Source organism: Oncorhynchus kisutch, linkage group LG4, assembly GCF_002021735.2.
Source record: "Oncorhynchus kisutch isolate 150728-3 linkage group LG4, Okis_V2, whole genome shotgun sequence".
NCBI classification, from domain to species: domain Eukaryota; kingdom Metazoa; phylum Chordata; class Actinopteri; order Salmoniformes; family Salmonidae; genus Oncorhynchus; species Oncorhynchus kisutch.
The window spans coordinates 40487256-40506995 of record NC_034177.2 but is presented as its reverse complement, the minus strand read 5'-3'; the positions used below and the strand labels follow the sequence as shown (position 1 = coordinate 40506995).

At 41.5% G+C, this 19740-nt stretch overlaps 1 protein-coding gene across 6 annotated transcripts in view; it reads right to left on the bottom strand.

Annotated features, from left to right (window-relative positions):
- The window catches only part of LOC109889524 (liprin-beta-1-like), a 70983-nt gene that overhangs the window by 16850 nt on the left and 34393 nt on the right, over nt 1-19740 (bottom strand). For 5 of the 6 annotated variants that reach the window (XR_004209720.1, XM_020481007.2, XM_020481004.2 and 2 more), the window contains 10 exons: nt 18175-18236; nt 17940-18024; nt 15422-15567; nt 14888-14997; nt 13749-13809; nt 13609-13641; nt 12919-13087; nt 5993-6152; nt 3984-4121; nt 3666-3816 (listed from right to left, as the gene is read on the bottom strand). Coding sequence is in view for 5 of the 6 variants with exons in the window: in XM_020481007.2 (XP_020336596.1) it covers nt 3666-3816; nt 3984-4121; nt 5993-6152; nt 12919-13087; nt 13609-13641; nt 13749-13809; nt 14888-14997; nt 15422-15567; nt 17940-18024; nt 18175-18236 (1115 nt within the window). In the remaining variant the exon portion in view is untranslated. Of the gene's footprint in view, nt 1-3665; nt 3817-3983; nt 4122-5992; nt 6153-12918; nt 13088-13608; nt 13642-13748; nt 13810-14887; nt 14998-15421; nt 15568-17939; nt 18025-18174; nt 18252-19740 lie in introns of all 6 variants that reach the window. The other variant, XM_031822937.1, reaches the window with a different exon arrangement.

Below are 19740 nucleotides of genomic sequence, written 5' to 3'. Positions count from 1 at the left end.
AACAAGTTTTGCTTGATTTACAATTCGATACGTCAGTCCTTACCCGCCCTGCTGATAAGGGTGTACTCATGGATAGGACAGTATATGTAAATGAGTGTCATAGACAACACCTTTTACAAGAAACTCAGAAGTGACCCCACTGCCCAATTTCAGAACATGATCTTCACTGTCCTAGATGGTTATTTAAGTTCTGGTCAGATAACCAAAAAAGAACATGACTTTTTGGCTATTCAACATCTTAAAATTGCCACTTTTTCTACTACCCGAAATTACACAAGAATGTTACAAAACCTCCAGGGCGCCCTATTGTAGCGGGCATTGATGGAGTAACAGCCCCTCTATTGACTTTTGTTGACTTTTTTACTAGACCACTCGCAGAACAGCTCCCCTCCCTTGCAAAGGACACCAGCAGTATGATCTCTATTATTGAATCACTTGATCCTCTCCCTGATAATAATTTGTTAGTTACTTTTGTTGTTGAGTCATTATACACAAATATTCCACACGAGGGCAGTATTGAAGCTGTGGAACATTTTCTTCTGCAACGTGACCCTAATGTACTACCTTACAGTGTGTACATTATAACATTGGCTGAAATGGTACTCACACACAACTACTTCATGTTTCTAAATTATTTCTTTATTCAGACAAAGGGTACTGCTATGGGATCCCCCATGGCTCCTAACTATGGTCATTTGTATGTGGGTTACATGGAGAAACAGTCTATTTTCAATCCTCTCAAAAATGTTTTCGTGCCTCAGATCATTATTTGGAAAGAGTATATTGATATTTTTGTTCTATGGAGGGGTGATGCATTCCATGCTTTTCTTAACTCCTGTTCTGAGCATCTGAGATTTACTATGCAATCTGATACACGTCAAATCAGTTTTCTTGATCTTCTGATCTTGTGTGAAGATAATGTTCTATACACTGATCTTTACAGGAAGCCTACTGATCCTAACAGTTTGTTGAGGGCTGATAGTTGTCACCCACTTCCCTTGAGAAACAGTTTGCCCGACAGCCAATTCTGTCGAATCAAAAGAATTTGTAAAAAACAAATCAGATTTCGACAGAAATAGAGAGTGGGTACCAAAAATGGTCAGATTAATAATGCCATTGAGAAAATTCAAAACAAAACGAGACATGACCTTTTTCAAGGTCAGTGTCACAAAAATAAGCCTTATTTTTATTTTACCTTTATTTAACTAGGCAAGTCAGTTAAGAACAAATTCTTATTTTCAATGACGGCCTAGGAACAGTGGGTTAACTGCCTGTCGTTCTTGCGTTCTAACTACCCGCTATTCAAAGTGCTCTGAACAAATTAAGGGAATCGTTCAAACATTGGCACATTCTATGATCCGATGATCGTATCGGTAATGTGTTTTCAGACCTTCCATTGGTCGTATTCTCGTGGTGCAGAAAACTCAGACATCAATTGGTAAACTCTGATTTACCACCCCAAGATATCCCTGCACAGCGTGTATTTGCACCCCTACTGGATGGAAAATACAAATGTAATGGCTGTGCTCAATGCAATGGCACTTAAATGTAGATCCTTCAAACACCCCCAAACAGGGAAACAGATCCCAATCAAAGGTGTTATCACATGCTCTACTAAGGCAGTTATTTATCTTATAACTTGTCAAAAATTTTGTGGGTAAAACAAAGATCAAATTAAAAGTACATATCTTGGAGCATCGTAGCACGATTAGGTGCAAAAACTCGACTTACCCAGTTGCGGCCCACTTTTTGGAAGGAAACCACTCAATTTCGTCTCTACATTATATTGGCTTCGAACATGTCAACCTCCCTAGGAGAGGGGGTGACCTCGACAATTTATTGTTAAAACAAGAGGCTGTCTGGATCTTTAATTTAAAGGCCCTTGCTCCCTTCGATCTCAACGTAGACTAATCTGAAGCAATTAATGTGATTTTGCTACTGTAAATGTTTGTAGGCTGATGTAGCCAAATTGTACCTATGATCGTACGCTATCCATTTGTTTTTTGTATTCCATGCTTTTCTTAACTCCTGTTCTGAGCATCTGAGATTTACTATGCAATCTGATACACGTCAAATCAGTTTTCTTGATCTTCTGATCTTGTGTGAAGATAATGTTCTATACACTGATCTTTACAGGAAGCCTACTGATCCTAACAGTTTGTTGAGGGCTGATAGTTGTCACCCACTTCCCTTGAGAAACAGTTTGCCCGACAGCCAATTCTGTCGAATCAAAAGAATTTGTAAAAAACAAATCAGATTTCGACAGAAATAGAGAGTGGGTACCAAAAATGGTCAGATTAATAATGCCATTGAGAAAATTCAAAACAAAACGAGACATGACCTTTTTCAAGGTCAGTGTCACAAAAATAAGCCTTATTTTTATTTTACCTTTATTTAACTAGGCAAGTCAGTTAAGAACAAATTCTTATTTTCAATGACGGCCTAGGAACAGTGGGTTAACTGCCTGTCGTTCTTGCGTTCTAACTACCCGCTATTCAAAGTGCTCTGAACAAATTAAGGGAATCGTTCAAACATTGGCACATTCTATGATCCGATGATCGTATCGGTAATGTGTTTTCAGACCTTCCATTGGTCGTATTCTCGTGGTGCAGAAAACTCAGACATCAATTGGTAAACTCTGATTTACCACCCCAAGATATCCCTGCACAGCGTGTATTTGCACCCCTACTGGATGGAAAATACAAATGTAATGGCTGTGCTCAATGCAATGGCACTTAAATGTAGATCCTTCAAACACCCCCAAACAGGGAAACAGATCCCAATCAAAGGTGTTATCACATGCTCTACTAAGGCAGTTATTTATCTTATAACTTGTCAAAAATTTTGTGGGTAAAACAAAGATCAAATTAAAAGTACATATCTTGGAGCATCGTAGCACGATTAGGTGCAAAAACTCGACTTACCCAGTTGCGGCCCACTTTTTGGAAGGAAACCACTCAATTTCGTCTCTACATTATATTGGCTTCGAACATGTCAACCTCCCTAGGAGAGGGGGTGACCTCGACAATTTATTGTTAAAACAAGAGGCTGTCTGGATCTTTAATTTAAAGGCCCTTGCTCCCTTCGATCTCAACGTAGACTAATCTGAAGCAATTAATGTGATTTTGCTACTGTAAATGTTTGTAGGCTGATGTAGCCAAATTGTACCTATGATCGTACGCTATCCATTTGTTTTTTGTATGCTGTTTTAATATGAGAATTAACCAATGATATCCGGCCACACACAGCCATGATTACAGACACCTGTCTCTCTCTTTTGGCACTACATAAATTAGTCATCCCGCAGTGTTGTCATTATACCCTGATGAAGGCAGCTTGTCTGTCGAAACGTTGGACATAACATTTTTTGCTTCTGAGCTCCTAGAGTTTGCGGCTCTCCTTTATGTTTTATTTTTTAAGTGTTCCACTCCTCAAGCCAGCACCTCGCCTAAATAGGTGTGCGTTTCTTTCGCCTCTAGATTATATGGTTTGATATACCACGGTGGTCAGCCAATCAGCATTCAGGGCTCGAACCACCCAGTTTATAATAACAAATAACATATGGTTGTACTGTAGGTGTACTGCAGGTGTTTTTTCATTCCATTTAACCTTTATTCATACAGATCAGTCTCATTGAGATACAATCTCTCCTGCTCAGTTCTCACCCTCTCTAGATCCTGCTGTGAGGCCTGCAGCAGAGTCTGTCCAGAAGAGATCCACACGTGGGCCATGTTCAGGTAGAGCCCCAGTCCCTGCTCCTGCAGCCAGTCACACACCTGCTCCTTGGACCAGTGGGCAAACGGGGTGTCCAGGTCACTACAAGCGAGAGAATTACAGTAGGACACGCTAGCTTATATTTCTGAATGACTTGACCATTGTAGTTTCGATTTAACTTCCTCATCATCATTATTCAAGGGGAGTGCACTGTGCACACTAACTTGTCGTTTCAAATTAATTCAAGGTGAGTGCACATTCACACTAACGTGTTGGGTGATTGCTGTAGGTCCCGGGACCATCCCAGCCTGGGTCCTGCTGTGGCCCGGACTCCGCCTCTCTTGAACTCGACCGGCTCTGATAGGTTGTCATCCAGGTTGAATGTGGTGGACTGACTTCTCCTCAGCCTTAAAAGGAAAAAATAATAATAATAATAATAAATTAAGTTTGGTCATGGTTGAAAGTTGTGGAGTGGTAGAGTAACCACTGCAGAAAGCAATTTTTTAAATAAAATAACTTCTCCAAAACATGCAAGTCGGAAGTTTACATACACTAAGGTTGGAGTCACTCGTTTTCAACCACTCCACAAATTTCTTGTTAAACTATAGATTTGGCAAGTCAGTTAGGACATCTACTTGAGCATGACAAGTAATTTTTCCAACAATTGTTTAGACAAGATCATTTCACTTATAATTCACTGTATCACAATTCCAATGGGTCAGAAGTTTACATACACTAAGTTGACTGTCTTTGAACAGCTTGGAAAATGTCAGAAAACGTCACGGCTTTAGAAGCTTCTGATAGGCTAATTGACATCATTTGAGTCAATTGGAGGTGTACCTGTGGATGTATTTCAAGGCCTACCTTCAAACTCAGTGCCTCTTTGCTTGACATCATGGGAAAATCTAAAGAAATCAGCCAAGACCTCAGAAAATAAATTGTAGACCTCCACAAGTCAGGTTCATCCTTGGGAGCAACTTCCAAACGCCTGACGGTACCACGTTCATCTGTACAACAATAGTACGCAAGTATAAACACCATGGAACCAAGCAGCCCTCATTACCGCGCAGGAAGGAGATGCGTTCTGTCTCCTAGAGATGAACATACTTTGGTGCGAAAAGTGCAAATCAATCCCAGAACAACATCAAAGGACCTTGTGAAGATGCTGGAGGAAACAGCTGCAAAAGTATCTATATCCACAGTAAAACAAGTCGTATATCGACATAACCTGAAAGGCCGCTCAGCAAGGAAGAAGCCACTGCTCCAAAACCAGCCATAAAAAAGCCAGACTACGGTTTGCAACTGCACATGGGGACAAAAATAGTACTATTTTGGAGAAATGTCCTCTGGTCTGATGAAACAAAAATAGAACTGTTTGGCCATAATGACTATTGTTATGTTTGGAGGAAAAAGAGGGAGGCTTGCAAGCCGAAGAACATCATCCCAACCGTGAAGCATCATGTTGTGTGGATGCTTTGCTGCAGGAGGGACTGGTGCACTTCACAAAATAGATGGCATCATGAGGTAGGAAAATTATGTGGATATATTAAATCTCAAGACATCAGTCAGGAAGTTAAAGCTTGGTCGCAAATGGGTCTTCCAAATGGACAATAAACCCAAGCATACTTCCAAAGTTGTGGCAAAATGTCTTAAGGACAACACAGTCAAGGTATTGGAGTGGCCATCGCAAAGCTCTGACCTCAATCCTATAGAAAATGTATGAGCAGAGCTGAAAAAGCGTGTGCGAGCAAGGAGGCCTACAAACCTGACTCAGTTACACCAGCTCTGTCAGGAGGAATGGGCCAAAATTCACCAAACTTATTGTGGGAAGCTTATGGAAGGCTACCCGAAACGTTTGACTAAAGTTAAACAATTTAAAGGCAATGCTACCAAATACTAATTGAGTTAATGTAAACTTCTGACCCACTGGGAATGTGATGAAAGAAATAAAAGCTGAAACAAATCATTTCTCTCTACTATTATTCTGACATTTCACATTCTTAAAATAAAGTGGTGATCCTAACTGACCTAAAACAGGGAATTTTAACTAGGATTAAATGTCAGGAATTGTGAAAAACTGAGTTTAAATGTATTTGGCTAAGGTGACTTCAGCTGTATATTGATTAACCAGGGTTGTATTCATTAGTGCACATCGGAGAAAATTGTTTTGGAACAGAAAACGAAAACAAGCATTTTGTATTGGACAAATTCAAGTAATCACTCCCTTTCAGTTAGTGTCCTTCGTTTGGTGTTCCGTACCAATGATCTTTACACTCACTTTCCAAAGAGTGCCTTGATTCCCCTGGACTTCTTCTTGCCCTCGGGAGAGGTAGTGGAGGTCACACTGGTCAGTGTGTTGGTGCTGTCACTGATGGCTGACCTCTGGGGTAGCCCGGCCAGGTCCAGATGGTCAGTGCCCCCCTCTCGCACGGTCTCAGCTGTACAAACAAGGCATCAGCACCGCCATGCTACCATGCTGACTAAGGTGACAGCCATGGGGCGTGTCCAAAATGGCACCCTATTTCCTATGTATTGCATTACATTTGTCCAGGGCTCTGGTTAATAGTACACCGTATAGGGAATAGGGTGCCATTTCAGACAAAACCATGCACAGATATCTGCTTCCCAGGGTCAGAGGCTGAGGCAACCCCCAGACAACGAGATCATGGGGATGGCATCAACACTAATACCCTGACAGTCTGGTCTGTTATAACCCGCTAATTAAAAATGTTTTAAATACCCATAAAACCTGTCTGTTTAAGCTAGAGATCTATTCCTTGCATGGGCTACCTGATGTCGGCCTTCCACATCTGCGGTGGAAAGTGGCAGAGCTACAGCGCTGTTTGTAAGACAAGGAGACATCTCACAAAAACATCTGTAGCGTCCGATAGGGCTGTGACAGTTATGGAATTTCCAGTAACAGTTACTTGTCAGGCAAACGTCCACGGTCACTGGTATAACCATTCAAATAGCAAAATGAAGGCGCTCTGGTTTCCTCCTCTATTCTTCAAAAGAATCGATCCCTCGACTCCCATGTCTGTCTACCTGATGGCTGACATGCCTACCTATACCTGGTTGTGCCTCTCCCATCGCCCTTTCCCTCTCTAGCTCGCTCTTTCTTTGCTGTGAAAGATGCGATAGTTTGTGTTCTCGAAGTAGACTAGGGCAAATAGTTTCCTCTGTTGCAAAAATAATGAATCTTAGGAGTCGATTCCTAGCGGAGAAATGTGAGTCGAAGGGGCAGGGAATTGATTATTATGGCGTCAACACCCAATCACTATAACGCAGTTGCAGAAGTGCAGCTCACCAAGAATGACATTTGGTAGTTAATTTCAGCAGAGATGAAGGCTTTTAGATCATTTTTGTATCTTTGTAAACCGGATAAAATGTATAGCTAGAGATGTAGCTAGGTTACAAATATAGATCATGCAAACGTTACAGCATCAAAGGGAGCGTGTTGAAGAAGGGAGGAGATGGAGTTAAGGAGTAAAAACTATTGGTTTATAATAGTCATTCATTTACACTACTGCTATTGGGAATATTGGATATACTTTAAAAATAAAGTTAATAAATATTTTCTAATTCTGAACGGTTTGGTCTGCACTCTATGGGAAGATGAGGCTCTGAGCAATGCCGTTTGAGTCTTTGCGTGTCAAAAAGATAAACGTCAAATAACACTATTTGATGTGTTAAATAAGCTTTAATTTGACATGTCAAATAACAGTTCTGTTATAGAATGTTGTGTGTTCTGAATTTGCACGTGCAAACCAAGCGCCACCACTACTATCAGTAGCACTGTCAAAGATGTACAAAAAAAGTCTACAAACAAGGAAACACCAGCACAAACGATGTGTTTACAAATCAAAATCTATTTGTCACATGGTTGGCAGATGTTAATGCGAGTGTAGCGAAATGCTTGTGCTTCTAGTTCCGACAGTGAGTGTAGTAATATCTAAAAAGTAATCAAACAATTCCCCAACAACTCCCTAACACACACAAATCTAAAAGGGGTGAATGAGAATATGTATATGTAAATATATGGATGAGTGATGGCCAAGCTTCATAGGCACAGTGCAATAGATGGTTTAAAATACAGTATTACATGTGATATGAGTAATGTAAGATATGTAAACATTATTAAAGTGGCATTATTTAGAGTGCATTGTATAAAATGACTAGTGATCCATTTATTAAAGTGGCCAGTGATAAGAGTCTATGTAGGCAGCAGCCTCTCTGAGTTAGTGATTGCTGTTTAGCAGTCTGATGGCCTTGAGATAAAAGCTGTTTTTCAGTCTCCCTGTCCCAGCTTTGATGCACCTGTACTGACCTCGCCTTCTGGATGGTAGCGGTGTTAACAGGCAGTGGCTCGGGTGGTTGATGTCTATGATGATCTTTTTGGCCTTCCTGTGACATTGGGTGCTGTAGGTGTCATGGAGGGCAGGTAGGGCAACCTCTGGAGAGCCGTGCGGTTGAGGGCGGTGCAGTTGCCGTACCAAGCTGTGATACAACCCGACAGGATGCTCTCGATTGTGCATCTGTAAAAGTTTGTCAGGGTTTTGGGTGTCACACCAAATTTCTTCAGCCTCCTGAGGTTGAAGAGGCGCTGTTGTGCCTTCTTCACCACACTGTCTGTGTGAGTGGACCATTTCAGTCTGTCTGTGATGTGTACGCCGAAGAACTTAAAACTTTCAACCTTCTCCACTGCTGTCGGTTGGTAATAAAGCATTATTTGTTTGACCACAACTTCTGGGGGAGCTAGCTTTAGCTTGGTACCGAGCAGGCAACAATACAACCAGCCTGAAAACAAATGGCCATTAGAAACTGCAGTCATTTTCATTATTCTTAGCAATGACTTAGGAATCCTTGTAAATATTAGCTAGGTAGCCACGTGTTGTTTGCTTATTGAAATTGAACTTTAGTTCATGAAAATAAATAGCTAGCCAGCTACTTAACCCTGTTGCCAGAAGCTAATGATATAAGCAGCCAGCTAGCTTCATCTGGCTAGTGAGGCTCGACTGGACAGGGTTGTGTTGTGATGCTAGCCACAAAAAGGATTAGGCACAATAGCGTAATATGCGGTTCGCCTTTAAAATAAAAGTACCTCTTTGAAAGTGATGCAGAAGGTCATAATTGGTGGAATTGTGCCATATTTAGACTATATAATGTTAAACAAGGTTGGAATAAGAAGCAATGAAATGGGGTATATCAGTCTACTCAGTGACACCCACAGAACACAACTGTGAAGAGTTCACTCAAATATTAGCACTGTAGCGCTTATCGCGGGACTGTGACTGTGTGAAAACACCTCCCCAGTCAGCCTATTGTGTGTATTGACATTCATATTCCACTGTACAGCTTTACCTAAGGATCAATGAAATGGGGTATCAGTCTACTCAATACCCAAGATATGTTTTCCCAATGTCCTCCTCAGAGTTATCAGACTCCAAAACATCCACGCAGTATTGTTTTTCCTCTGGAATAGTGTTCAATACACATAGGTTGACAATAAATGTGGCTCAATTCACATCTGTTTCAGAGTCCCGCAATAAGAGCTACGATGCTAACATTCTCTGGGTGTCACTGTGTAGTCTGATATCCCATGTCATTGATCCACAATCCATAGCTAAGGCTGTATAGTGAAATACGTATGCCCCCAATGCAATTCTAAAGTATAATACATCCAGTGTGATTTCAACAGATTTTTGTTAAAGTAACAAATTGTCTTTTGTCGTTTTTATTATAACATTCCAAACTCATTTAGCATGATCTATTCCATTATGGCATTCCACTAATTGTATTAATTTGCATCACTGTCAAAGACATACATTAATTTTGAAGGCTAACCGAAAAGTTCACTATTGTGGCTAATCCTTATTGTGGCTAGCTTCACATAGATTGGCCCGACCATCATTAATCAAATAAGAACTGTCTTATAAATTAGGGTTATTTTAGATGACACCTAGCTATATAGTTAGCGAGCTAAGTATAGCTATTGAAACAGATGATCGTTTTGCTATGTTTTGGGGGAAGAACATTGATTGCATCCATGAGCTAGCAAGATTTGTTTTTAATGACCAGCACTGTAGGTGCGCGAGATAACTTTACCAGCATCATAGCACACGTATCGATGACTCATTGTGACATATGAGATACGAGTGATCGTGTAATCAATGTGCAATAACTATGTAAAACAAGAATGAACTTAAATTATGTGATGTGCAGTCATATTCAGGTCCTGATTGGTCAAATAGCTGGGACAGAGACATGTCAAACAGCATTATTTGACGTGTATCTTTTTTGACACGCAAAGACCCAAAAGGGGTTCCATAGTATGAGAAATCCTGGTTGAGAAAGAAACGACTGAACAAATGAACAACGAAACAGAACAGCACGTAAGTGAAAGATATGGGTTTTGATTATATTCTACTGGTAATGGGGACATGCGTAAATCCCAACAAAATAACTTTTTGGTCAGTGTGTGTGTGTGTGTCTGTGTGTGTGTGTGTGTGTAACCTTTAACAAGGCAAATCAGTTAAGAACAAATTCTTATTTACAATTATTGCCTACCCCGGCCAAAACAGGACGACGCTGGGCCAAATGTGCCTCCTAATCACGGCCGGATGTGATACAGCCTGGATTCGAACCAGGGACTGCAGTGACGCCTCTTGCACTGAGATGCAGTACCTTAGACCGCTGCGTCCATGTGTGAGTTAACTATTTAACTGTACGAGAATGCTTAAAAGGCCGCTAAAAAGCGTGGTTTTTTTGGCAAGGAAAACATCAGTATCGACCAAAAATGTCATATTGGTGCATCACTAAATGGAAGTATGGATGTCGTTGTGTCCCCACCCCATCTTGCATTATTAGATCTCCTAGATATAGGACAGACACTCTAAAACCTTATTCCTTATGATTTATTTTGTGCCATTTATGAATGTTATTCAATGTGTTTCTTTGGGCTACAGCAGTAAAGTCCAAATTCAATCTAAAATTCTAAATCAAGTTGCTAAATGATCTACGGCAGAACCATTTTAAAACAATTCCATATGTTAAGTTAGTAGAACCCCCCTTAATGCATGCAATGGAGTGGAGACTAGAAAAACACTAAAGAGAACTTTAGTTATAGGACTTACATAATTCAAAGACTAGTTATGCACTGGTGTAAAGACAAAACAGGACTGAAATGCATACAATTCCCATTTCCTTATTAGACTTAAACAGAGGATAATTAGTGCAAACACACATTCCTAAAGGAGACTCACCTCACTGAGCATGTACATGGGAGAGAGAGGTGGTCTAACTTGAGAAACAACAACAGTCAGGATCTGTCGGTGGTTAGTGCGTTTAAGGAAACGGCTATATGAATGTTGGCAGTTCAATTCCTATGGGGTGGCATCATTGCAGATGACATCATCTGGTAATAAGACCCAGATATGGTTTGGTGCGAGGGGAGTTTGAACAGAAATAGAAAAGAGCCCATATACATGCAGAGTTTGCATACAAAACGCTGTCTCTCAGCTTTGATGCTGTCCAGCACTGGTGCTCATAAAAAGCAGTTTGGCGAGGAACAACCGCTGGTAACATGGGTGTGGTTGTATACAAGGAAGTATGGTGTAGCTACTGTAGAATTATATACTAAACGGACGACCACAATAGGAGCCACGACAGGGCCTTGCCATGGGTGCATGGTGGCCTGAGAGTAACCTCTATGTCAAATGTCTAGAGTGGAAATTCAAACCCTTTCTTCTCTATGCATGAACTCCCAAGTTATATCAACATGAGCATGTTTCATTAAGTCTTGGAATAAAAAAGGTCACCGCCAAGATTTTTAAGACTTGGGTGAATCATGAGTTCTGAAATTGAATTACAAAGAATAGAAATTCCTACCCTTACTTTCTACCAACATGTCTACCAATATGTCTTGGAATATAGAAGTCACCCTCAACTCATATACCATATAAAGTGGGCACCCAAGAGAGTTCAAAACCTATAATACATTTCTAAGTGTTGGGAGACATTTAATTACAAAGGACACTTCAGCTTACACAAGTTTGTGAGTTAGGTGAAAGTCAAAAGTCAACAGTTGGTTGAGTGTGTTTGGGAAGGAATGGGGTGGGGGGGGAATGTTATGAGGTCAGGGGTCATATATCCAGTACTGGTCATTCCTCCAGAGAGGCCATACTGCAGCTCGCCTTGCCCTGAAGACATAATGGCTCCATTATTCTGTACCTAGCATAGGGGCACTTGCAATCTAGCTGCGGTCATCACAATGCATTACACAAAGCACAAAGAGGTCAAAGGTTACTGAAGGGAAAAACAACAGGGGATATATTCATAGTATGATGGTAGGGGCAGGAGGCAGATAACACATACATACAAAGCACACACACTAGGCTACATTTTCATAATCAGACAGGGAGAACAGTTTGTAGGACTAGTAATTATGCTGTTTGTATGTATTTTAACTATGGGTGTGGTTTAAGGAACATACATTTAAATTTAAAAAAAGCTACATCCGAAAAACTAAGCTCTTTGTAAAGAACCGCTCAGTCTTCAGAATAAAACAAAGACTGTGCAGAGCCGGTGTGGTACCACTCCCATGCATGTCAGATATGACTCCCTGTGTAAACCCTTCCCATTGTTTCTCCTCTAACTTCCTTACTGTCTGAATTAAGTGTCAGAAACACGTGGGGTTCGAATTTATTGGCAGCCTTGATAAAGATGAGGAATGGCTGTATAAAATAAATCATTTAAAATACTAGGCTATATTCTATGCTCCAAAAAATGTGGATATTTTATTATTTTATACTAATACAATTGCTCAGAGAAAGACATTTTGCTGTATATACACTGCACATATATTTAAAAGCAAAGAATAACACTACAATCTTACTAATCATGTCATTAACAGTTCAAGTCAAAAGAGCACAAAAGAAGCAAAATAACTGTCAAAAACCATTGAGTAGCAGGGTTACATCTGGGCCCTTATTTAAAAAAGCATCTCAGAGTAAGACTGCTGCTCTAGGATCGGTTTTGCCTTTAAGTTCATAATGAACAAAGTTACATGGACAGGGAGGAGCTGATCCAAGATCAGCACTCCTCCTCTAAGTTGCTTTGTGTATATGGGACCTGTCCCCACAAAGCTTGCACCTGAGACCCACAGCCCATTCACGCACATTAGGCCATCCATCCACCCTATCTTACCCAGGTTAGGGGTGCTGGCTGTCCTCTTGCCCCCCTTGATCTTGAAGAAGCCTCGGCCAAAGGAGGAGCGAGCCTTCTTGGTACCGAAGCTGTCGTCCTCTGGGCGAGATGAAGAGGGAGACCTGGGCGGGCGCTCGCTGATCTTACCGATGTCCTCCACAGCCTTATTCTGAACAGTAGTAAAATACAGAGTTGACACGTCAATTTGACATTTTAGTCATTTAGCGGACGCTCTTATCCAGAGTGACTTACAATCAGCGCATTCAACTAAGGCACAGTAGGTACAAATAAACATATCACAGTCATTGCAAGTAAAAACCTCCTTCAAAATAGCCGTTATCTGCTAAATCAGTTCACACAATGCCAGAAGCAGGTCATTTCACAGACAAGTAGTAATAAATAAAAATTGCATTTGAAAATAACTGACAGTGTAGAGTTGGCTTTAAGTGTAAAGGATTGATCAATTTCAATGCAATATGATAGAAGGCAATCAAACACATGCAATGAAACCAAGGTGAAACTCACTCACTTTACTGAGGATGCTAACCTCATAAGGAATAGGTTATCAGCCTTTTAACAAGACGGATGAGGCCAAAGAGGAAAACAATTTAAAGAATGATAAAGGAAGGAGAAGCAAAAAATAAAGTGTCTGACCCCGAAATATGGAAGGACTGTAGAGAACAGACTCACCTCTGTTGGCTTTTCGTCAATCACCAATGTAATCTGTCACAGGGGATGGGATGGAGTGTTAATGACAAAATTCAATGATCAAATCAAATCATGATTAATGATGACTTTAGAACTTCAAGGGAATTCAGAAATATCTTTACCTTTTCACTGTTGCTGACATACAAGTTTTCCTGACTCGCTGACTTTGGGACACGCAGGGACCTAAAATGGCAAAGTTCATCACAGTGAACACTACAAGACTTTAATCTAGTCAATGTGCCAAGTGGTGCGGTCAAAGTGCGGTACTGAACTGCTGGCCTTCGGCAGGAAGACAATCTGACAGACAGCGGAAGCTTTAAGCAAAAGGATAACGACATGTGGCTTCACACCATGGGCATACTCACTGTGGAGTATCACATGATAGGGGAGCCTCCTGTGACACTTCCTGATCCCCTGCCTCGCTGCAGAGTGTTGGGACGCTAACACCATGCTAACACAGACAAGCTGTGAGCTGCCTGCTACACGCTATACTGTACACTGTCAAACATGGGTGTGGAGGCTATCGATATTTGTCGTAGGAAGCCTTATTTGTCAGTCAAGCAGATTTAAACACCCTTATGGGACACCTTGGACCTTGTGGTGTCCAAATGTCATGAATTATGCCCCATTTACCACGCTAAGGCAAGATGAGGCGTGATATCTTGCCTAGGTGTTAACCTTTTCCATAGCCAGGTCTCATTTAAGGAACTAGGTCTACACATCAGTCAAGAAATCTCTCTTTCCTAGTCAGCTCACTCTGCTCAGGGGCAAACTAAGGTACACAGGTACTTTGTTCATCTAAGGTAAGATATCACTAATGCAAGATATCACTCCTCATCTTGCCTCAGCGTTGACCTTTTCCACAGCCGAGTCTCATTTGAGGAACTAGGTCTACACACCATTCAAGACATCTCTCTTTCCTAGTCAGCTCTGCTCAGGGGCAAACTAAGGTACACAGGTACTTTGTTCATCTAATGTTCAAATGAAGGTACTTTGTTCATCAACAGGTGTGTACACAGTAGCAAAACATTTTGCAATGTAAACAAGAGTGTCTATTGGGGAAATTCAGGTAGGTCCGTTCCCGCTTTGTCCCGTTTGGTTCCTAGTAAAAAGAACAGCACTGGACAGACACCCAAAGCCAAACACTAACGTTGTTCTTGAAGAAAAGCAGATGTTGTTCTGGAAGAAATGTGGAAATTGTCCCACAGGTTTAGCTGAAGCCCGTTACAAAGATTATAGATAAGCATCTAGTTCAGCTCACCTCTCAGGTTCAGCTTGGTTAAGCTCTGGCACGCTCAGAGCGCAGGCTGACTGGACTGTAGGGCGGGTTGTTGCCGAAGGCACTTCAGTAGCTCCATAGTGCGTCTCCAGCTATGCATTGATGCAGAGGACCAAAACGGGGAAAACCATGTAGTAAAATACAACCGCCATCAAAGTCAGATGTTACTTTTCTCTGTTGTGTCAAGGTGTTTTCACGATTTAGTAGACTAAGGCTAACGAGCAGTCAAGACAATGGTGTTGTCATAATTCAAAAAGACAAGTGTCACTGCAAAGCTACATTTAATGTTATCAGACTAATTTGACAAAGTGACAGCGACTCAACACCTCGTTCAGAAGTGTGAAATCTAAGGACAGCATGTGTCATCATTGACTGTTTCATTGGTTGGAGGACATCAAGGATTTTTGAGAAGGTCTAATGAGGGTGACAGATGAACTCATAGAAATATAATCTGTTCCGTGATCCGAGGGCCTTAGCCTGTTTAGTCAATCTATAAATCATCACGTAATCCTGTACCTCGTCTGGGCTCTTCACTCCTACTTCCTCGACTCCAGCTAGCGCGTGCCTCTCCGACTCCAGGGCAACCGGGGTGGTTGTCGTTGACATCACAGAGAGGAAGTTGTCGCTGTTACTCTCATCACTCTCACCATCTTTGGTTTTGTCTGGAATGGAAGAGGAGTTATTTTTAGCAGTCAGCTTTGAATGTAGCCTAGAGAGAGAGTTCAGAGTTGTCCATTCTATTGGAGCCCAATGCCAGAAATGTGAAGCTTTGAAATTTAAAGCTTTGACTTCAAGAACACTTCTATCAGCTCTTACAAATCACTTCTGTATCACTACTTAAACTGCATCTGACAAGTCATTCACACGGTCAGCATCGTACTACACCGGCTCTGACGCTTATCGGATGTGGCAGGGCTTGCAAACCATTACAGACTACAAGGGGAAGCACAGCCAAGAGCTGCCCAGGGACACGAGCCTACCAGACGAGCTAAATTACTTCAACGCTCACTTTGAAGCAAACACTGAAACATGCATGAGAGCACCAGCTATTCCGGATGACTGTGTGATCACACTCTCCACAGTCGATGCGAGTAAGACCTTTAAACAGGTCAACATTCACAAGGCCACAGGGCAAGATGGATCACCAGGACGTGTACTCCGAGCATGCACTGACCACTGGCAAGTGTCTTCACTGACATTTTCAACCTCTCCCTGTCCGAGTCTAATACCAACATGTTTCAAGCAGACCACCATAGTCCTGTGTCCAAAAACACTAAGATAACCTGCGTAAACAAATACCGACCCATAGCACTGTAACCATGAAGTGCCTTGAAAGGTTGGTCATGGCTCACAACATCCTCATCCCAAAAACCCTAGACCTACTCCAATTTGCATACCACCCCAACAGATCCACAGATGATGCAATATCCATTGCACTCCACGCTGCCCTTTCCCACCTGGACAAAAGGAACACCTAAGTGAGAATGCTATTCATTGACTAGAGCTCAGCGTTCAACAGCAAAATGCCCTCAAAGCTCATCAATAAGCTAAGGACCCTGGGACAAAACACCTCCTTCTGCAAATGGATCCTGGACTTCCTAACAGGCCGCTCCCAGGTGGTAAGAGTAGAGAACAACACATCCGCCAAGCTGATCCTCAACACAGGGGCCCACTCATGGGTGTATGCCCAGTTCTCTCCTGTACTCCCTGTTCAATCATGACGGCACGGCTAGGCACGACTCCAACACCATCATTAAATTTGCCGCTGACACAGGCCTGATCACCAACAACGATGAGCCCTCCCTATAGGCTGAGGTCAGAGACCTGGCCGTGTGGTGCCAGGACAATAACCTCTCCCTCAATGTGATCAAGACAAAGGAGATGATTGTGGACCATAGGAAAAGGAGGAGTGAGCATGCCCCCATTCTCATTGACGGGGCTGTAGTGGAGCAGGTTGAGAGCTTCAAGTTCCTTGGCGTCCACATCACCAACAAACTAAGCACACCAAGACAGTCGTGAAGAGGGCACGACAAAACCTATTCCCCCCCAGGAGACAAAAGATTTGGCATGGCTCCTCAGATCCTCAAAAGTTCTACAGCTGCACCATCGAGAGCCTCCTGACTGGTTGCATCACTCACTGGTATGGCAACTGCTCGGCCTCTGACCGCAAGGCACTACAGAGGATAGTGCGAACGTTCCAGTACATCACCGGGGCCAAGCTTCTTTATACTTGCGTGCTATTGTTTGTACAGATGAACGTGGTACCTTCAAGCATTTGGACATTTCTCCCAAGGATGAACCAGATTTGTGGAGGTCTACAATTTTTTTCCCCCTGAGGTCTTGGCTGATTTCTTTTGATTTCCCCATGATGTCAAGCAGAGGCACTGAATTTGAAGGTAGGCCTTGAAATACATCCACAGGTACACCTCCAATTGACTCAAATTATGTCAATTAGCCTATCAGAGATTCTAAAGCCATGCCATAATTTTCTGGAATATTCCAAGATGTTTAAAGGCACAGTCAACTTAGTGTATGTAAACTTCTGACCCACGAATTGTGATACAGTGAATTATAAGTGAAATAATCTGTCTGTAAACAATTGTTGGAAACATGACTTGTCATGCACAAAGTAGATGTCTTAACTGACTTGCCAAAACTATCTGTTAACAAGAACTCCAACCTAAGTGTATGTAAACTTCCGACTTCAGCTGTATGCATAGTCACTTTAATAACTCTACCTACACGTACATACTACCTCAAATAACCGGTGCCTCACATTGACTCTGTATCGGTACCCCCTGTATACAGTCCCGCCATTGTTATTTCACTGCTGCTCTTTAATTACTTGTTACTTTTATCTCTTATTCTTGTCTGTATTTTTTGAAACTGCATTGTTGGTTAGGGGCTCGTAAATAAGCATTGCACTGTAAGGACTACACCTGTTGTATTTGGCGCATGTGACTAATAAAATTTGATTTGATATACATCAAGGTGATCGGACATGGTTTTAGAAATAGAACATGGCTTCTCAAACCTTTCTTCTCTTGCACTGACATCACCATGTCCTGGACCTTCTTGTAGCGCTGCAGCGACTGCCTCAGCTCCTCAATCTTACGATCCTACAGGTGCAGAGGGGTGACACGGTACAGAGAGATAATTTTTTTGAACAGGTTGTAACCTCTTCTTTGGCCTGCCACATTAAACTTGACAAGACAAACTATCCGAGAGTAATGAGATGGGGTGAGGGGGTCAACTGTAGTTCACTGTACCTTCTCCTCATTAGCTGCCATCAGTGACTCCACCGCTTTTTTCATTCTCTGCACTTCCACATCTGGAGGGTGTAGAACTGGATTTCAGCAAGTGAATATACAGCAGTCAACCATGGTCAATTCTGGGCAAAGATATGTCTGGGGTCCTCTGACTGACTCATCCATTGTGACCCATGGTACAACAGTGTATATATATATATATATATATATATATATATATATATATATAGAGTGGCGTCTCTGTCCGTTGTCAATATACATCGTTATACAACAGTACTATCTAAACGGACAGGGAATGCTCCTGAGGGACATTTTGGCTCCCTGTCCATCTAGCCTAACCACTTCCTAGTCTCACAGTAAGATAAACACACCATCTAACACAGTTGGGGGAATCTTGAGGTGGATGATTTGGACTTGGTGAGTACAGCCATGTCAATGTGCTGTTCTGTCACAAAGAAATAATGAGAGGAGACATTGTGAGGAGGACAAGGATGATTTTGATGAGGGTTAGCAGACAGCACACTGGGTGTTGATGGTGGGAGCAAGTGGTGAGAGGAGACGGGGATAAGGAAAGGGTGAGGAGAGGCCTGTGTTAAAAAGGTGATTATTGTTGTTTGTAGGCAAAAGCAGGATAGAAGCACAGACTGAACAGTGAGCTCGCATCCATGACAGGTGGCAGAAAGGGATGTTTTTTTGTGGTTTTCTTTTTACATGTAGGTAATGATCTTATACACACTCTCCTACGTATTTATTTGGACAGTGAAGATAAAACGTTTCATATGATTCTCTATACTCCAGCATTTTAGATTTGAGATCAAATGTTGTATACGAGACAAGTACATAACATCACCTTTCAATTAAGGGTATTTTCATGCATATCTGTTCTACCGTTTAGAAATGAATGCACTTTATGTATCTAGTCACCCAATGTCAAGGTGTCTTAAGTATTTAGACAAATTCATGAATAATTTAATACATTTTGTCAAAAGTTTAGTATTTGGAGCCAACAAGTGCTCAGCACAACTCCTTCAAGACTGTTGGAAAAACATTCCAGGTGAAGCTGGTTGAGAGAATGCCAAGAGTGTGCAAAGCTGTCATCAAGGCAAATGTTGGCTACTTTGAAGAATCTCATAAAATATATTTTAATTTGTTTAAAACTATTTTGCTTACTACATGATTCCATTTCATAGTTTTGATGTATTCACTATTATTCTACAAAGTAGAAAATAGTAAAAATAAAGAAAAACCCTTGAATGAGTAGGTGTGTCCAAACTTTTGACTGGTATTGTATTTCTAGCACACAATGACGACATTAAGCTTGTGAATCGACAAACTTGTTTGATGAATTTGCAGTTGTTTGTGATATTTATGCCACTATCTTTCTCACTAATCGGTATTCACGATTGATTCATGATTATCCGTAATCATGGTAGCATCCACATGAATGTAGAAGTGTTCCAAGTATATATTCTATTCTTATTTAAAATAAAGGTGACTCCAAAATGACAATACATTATTTACCATGAATTTATACACTATTAAGTGAATCACTACTAAGTGAATCAG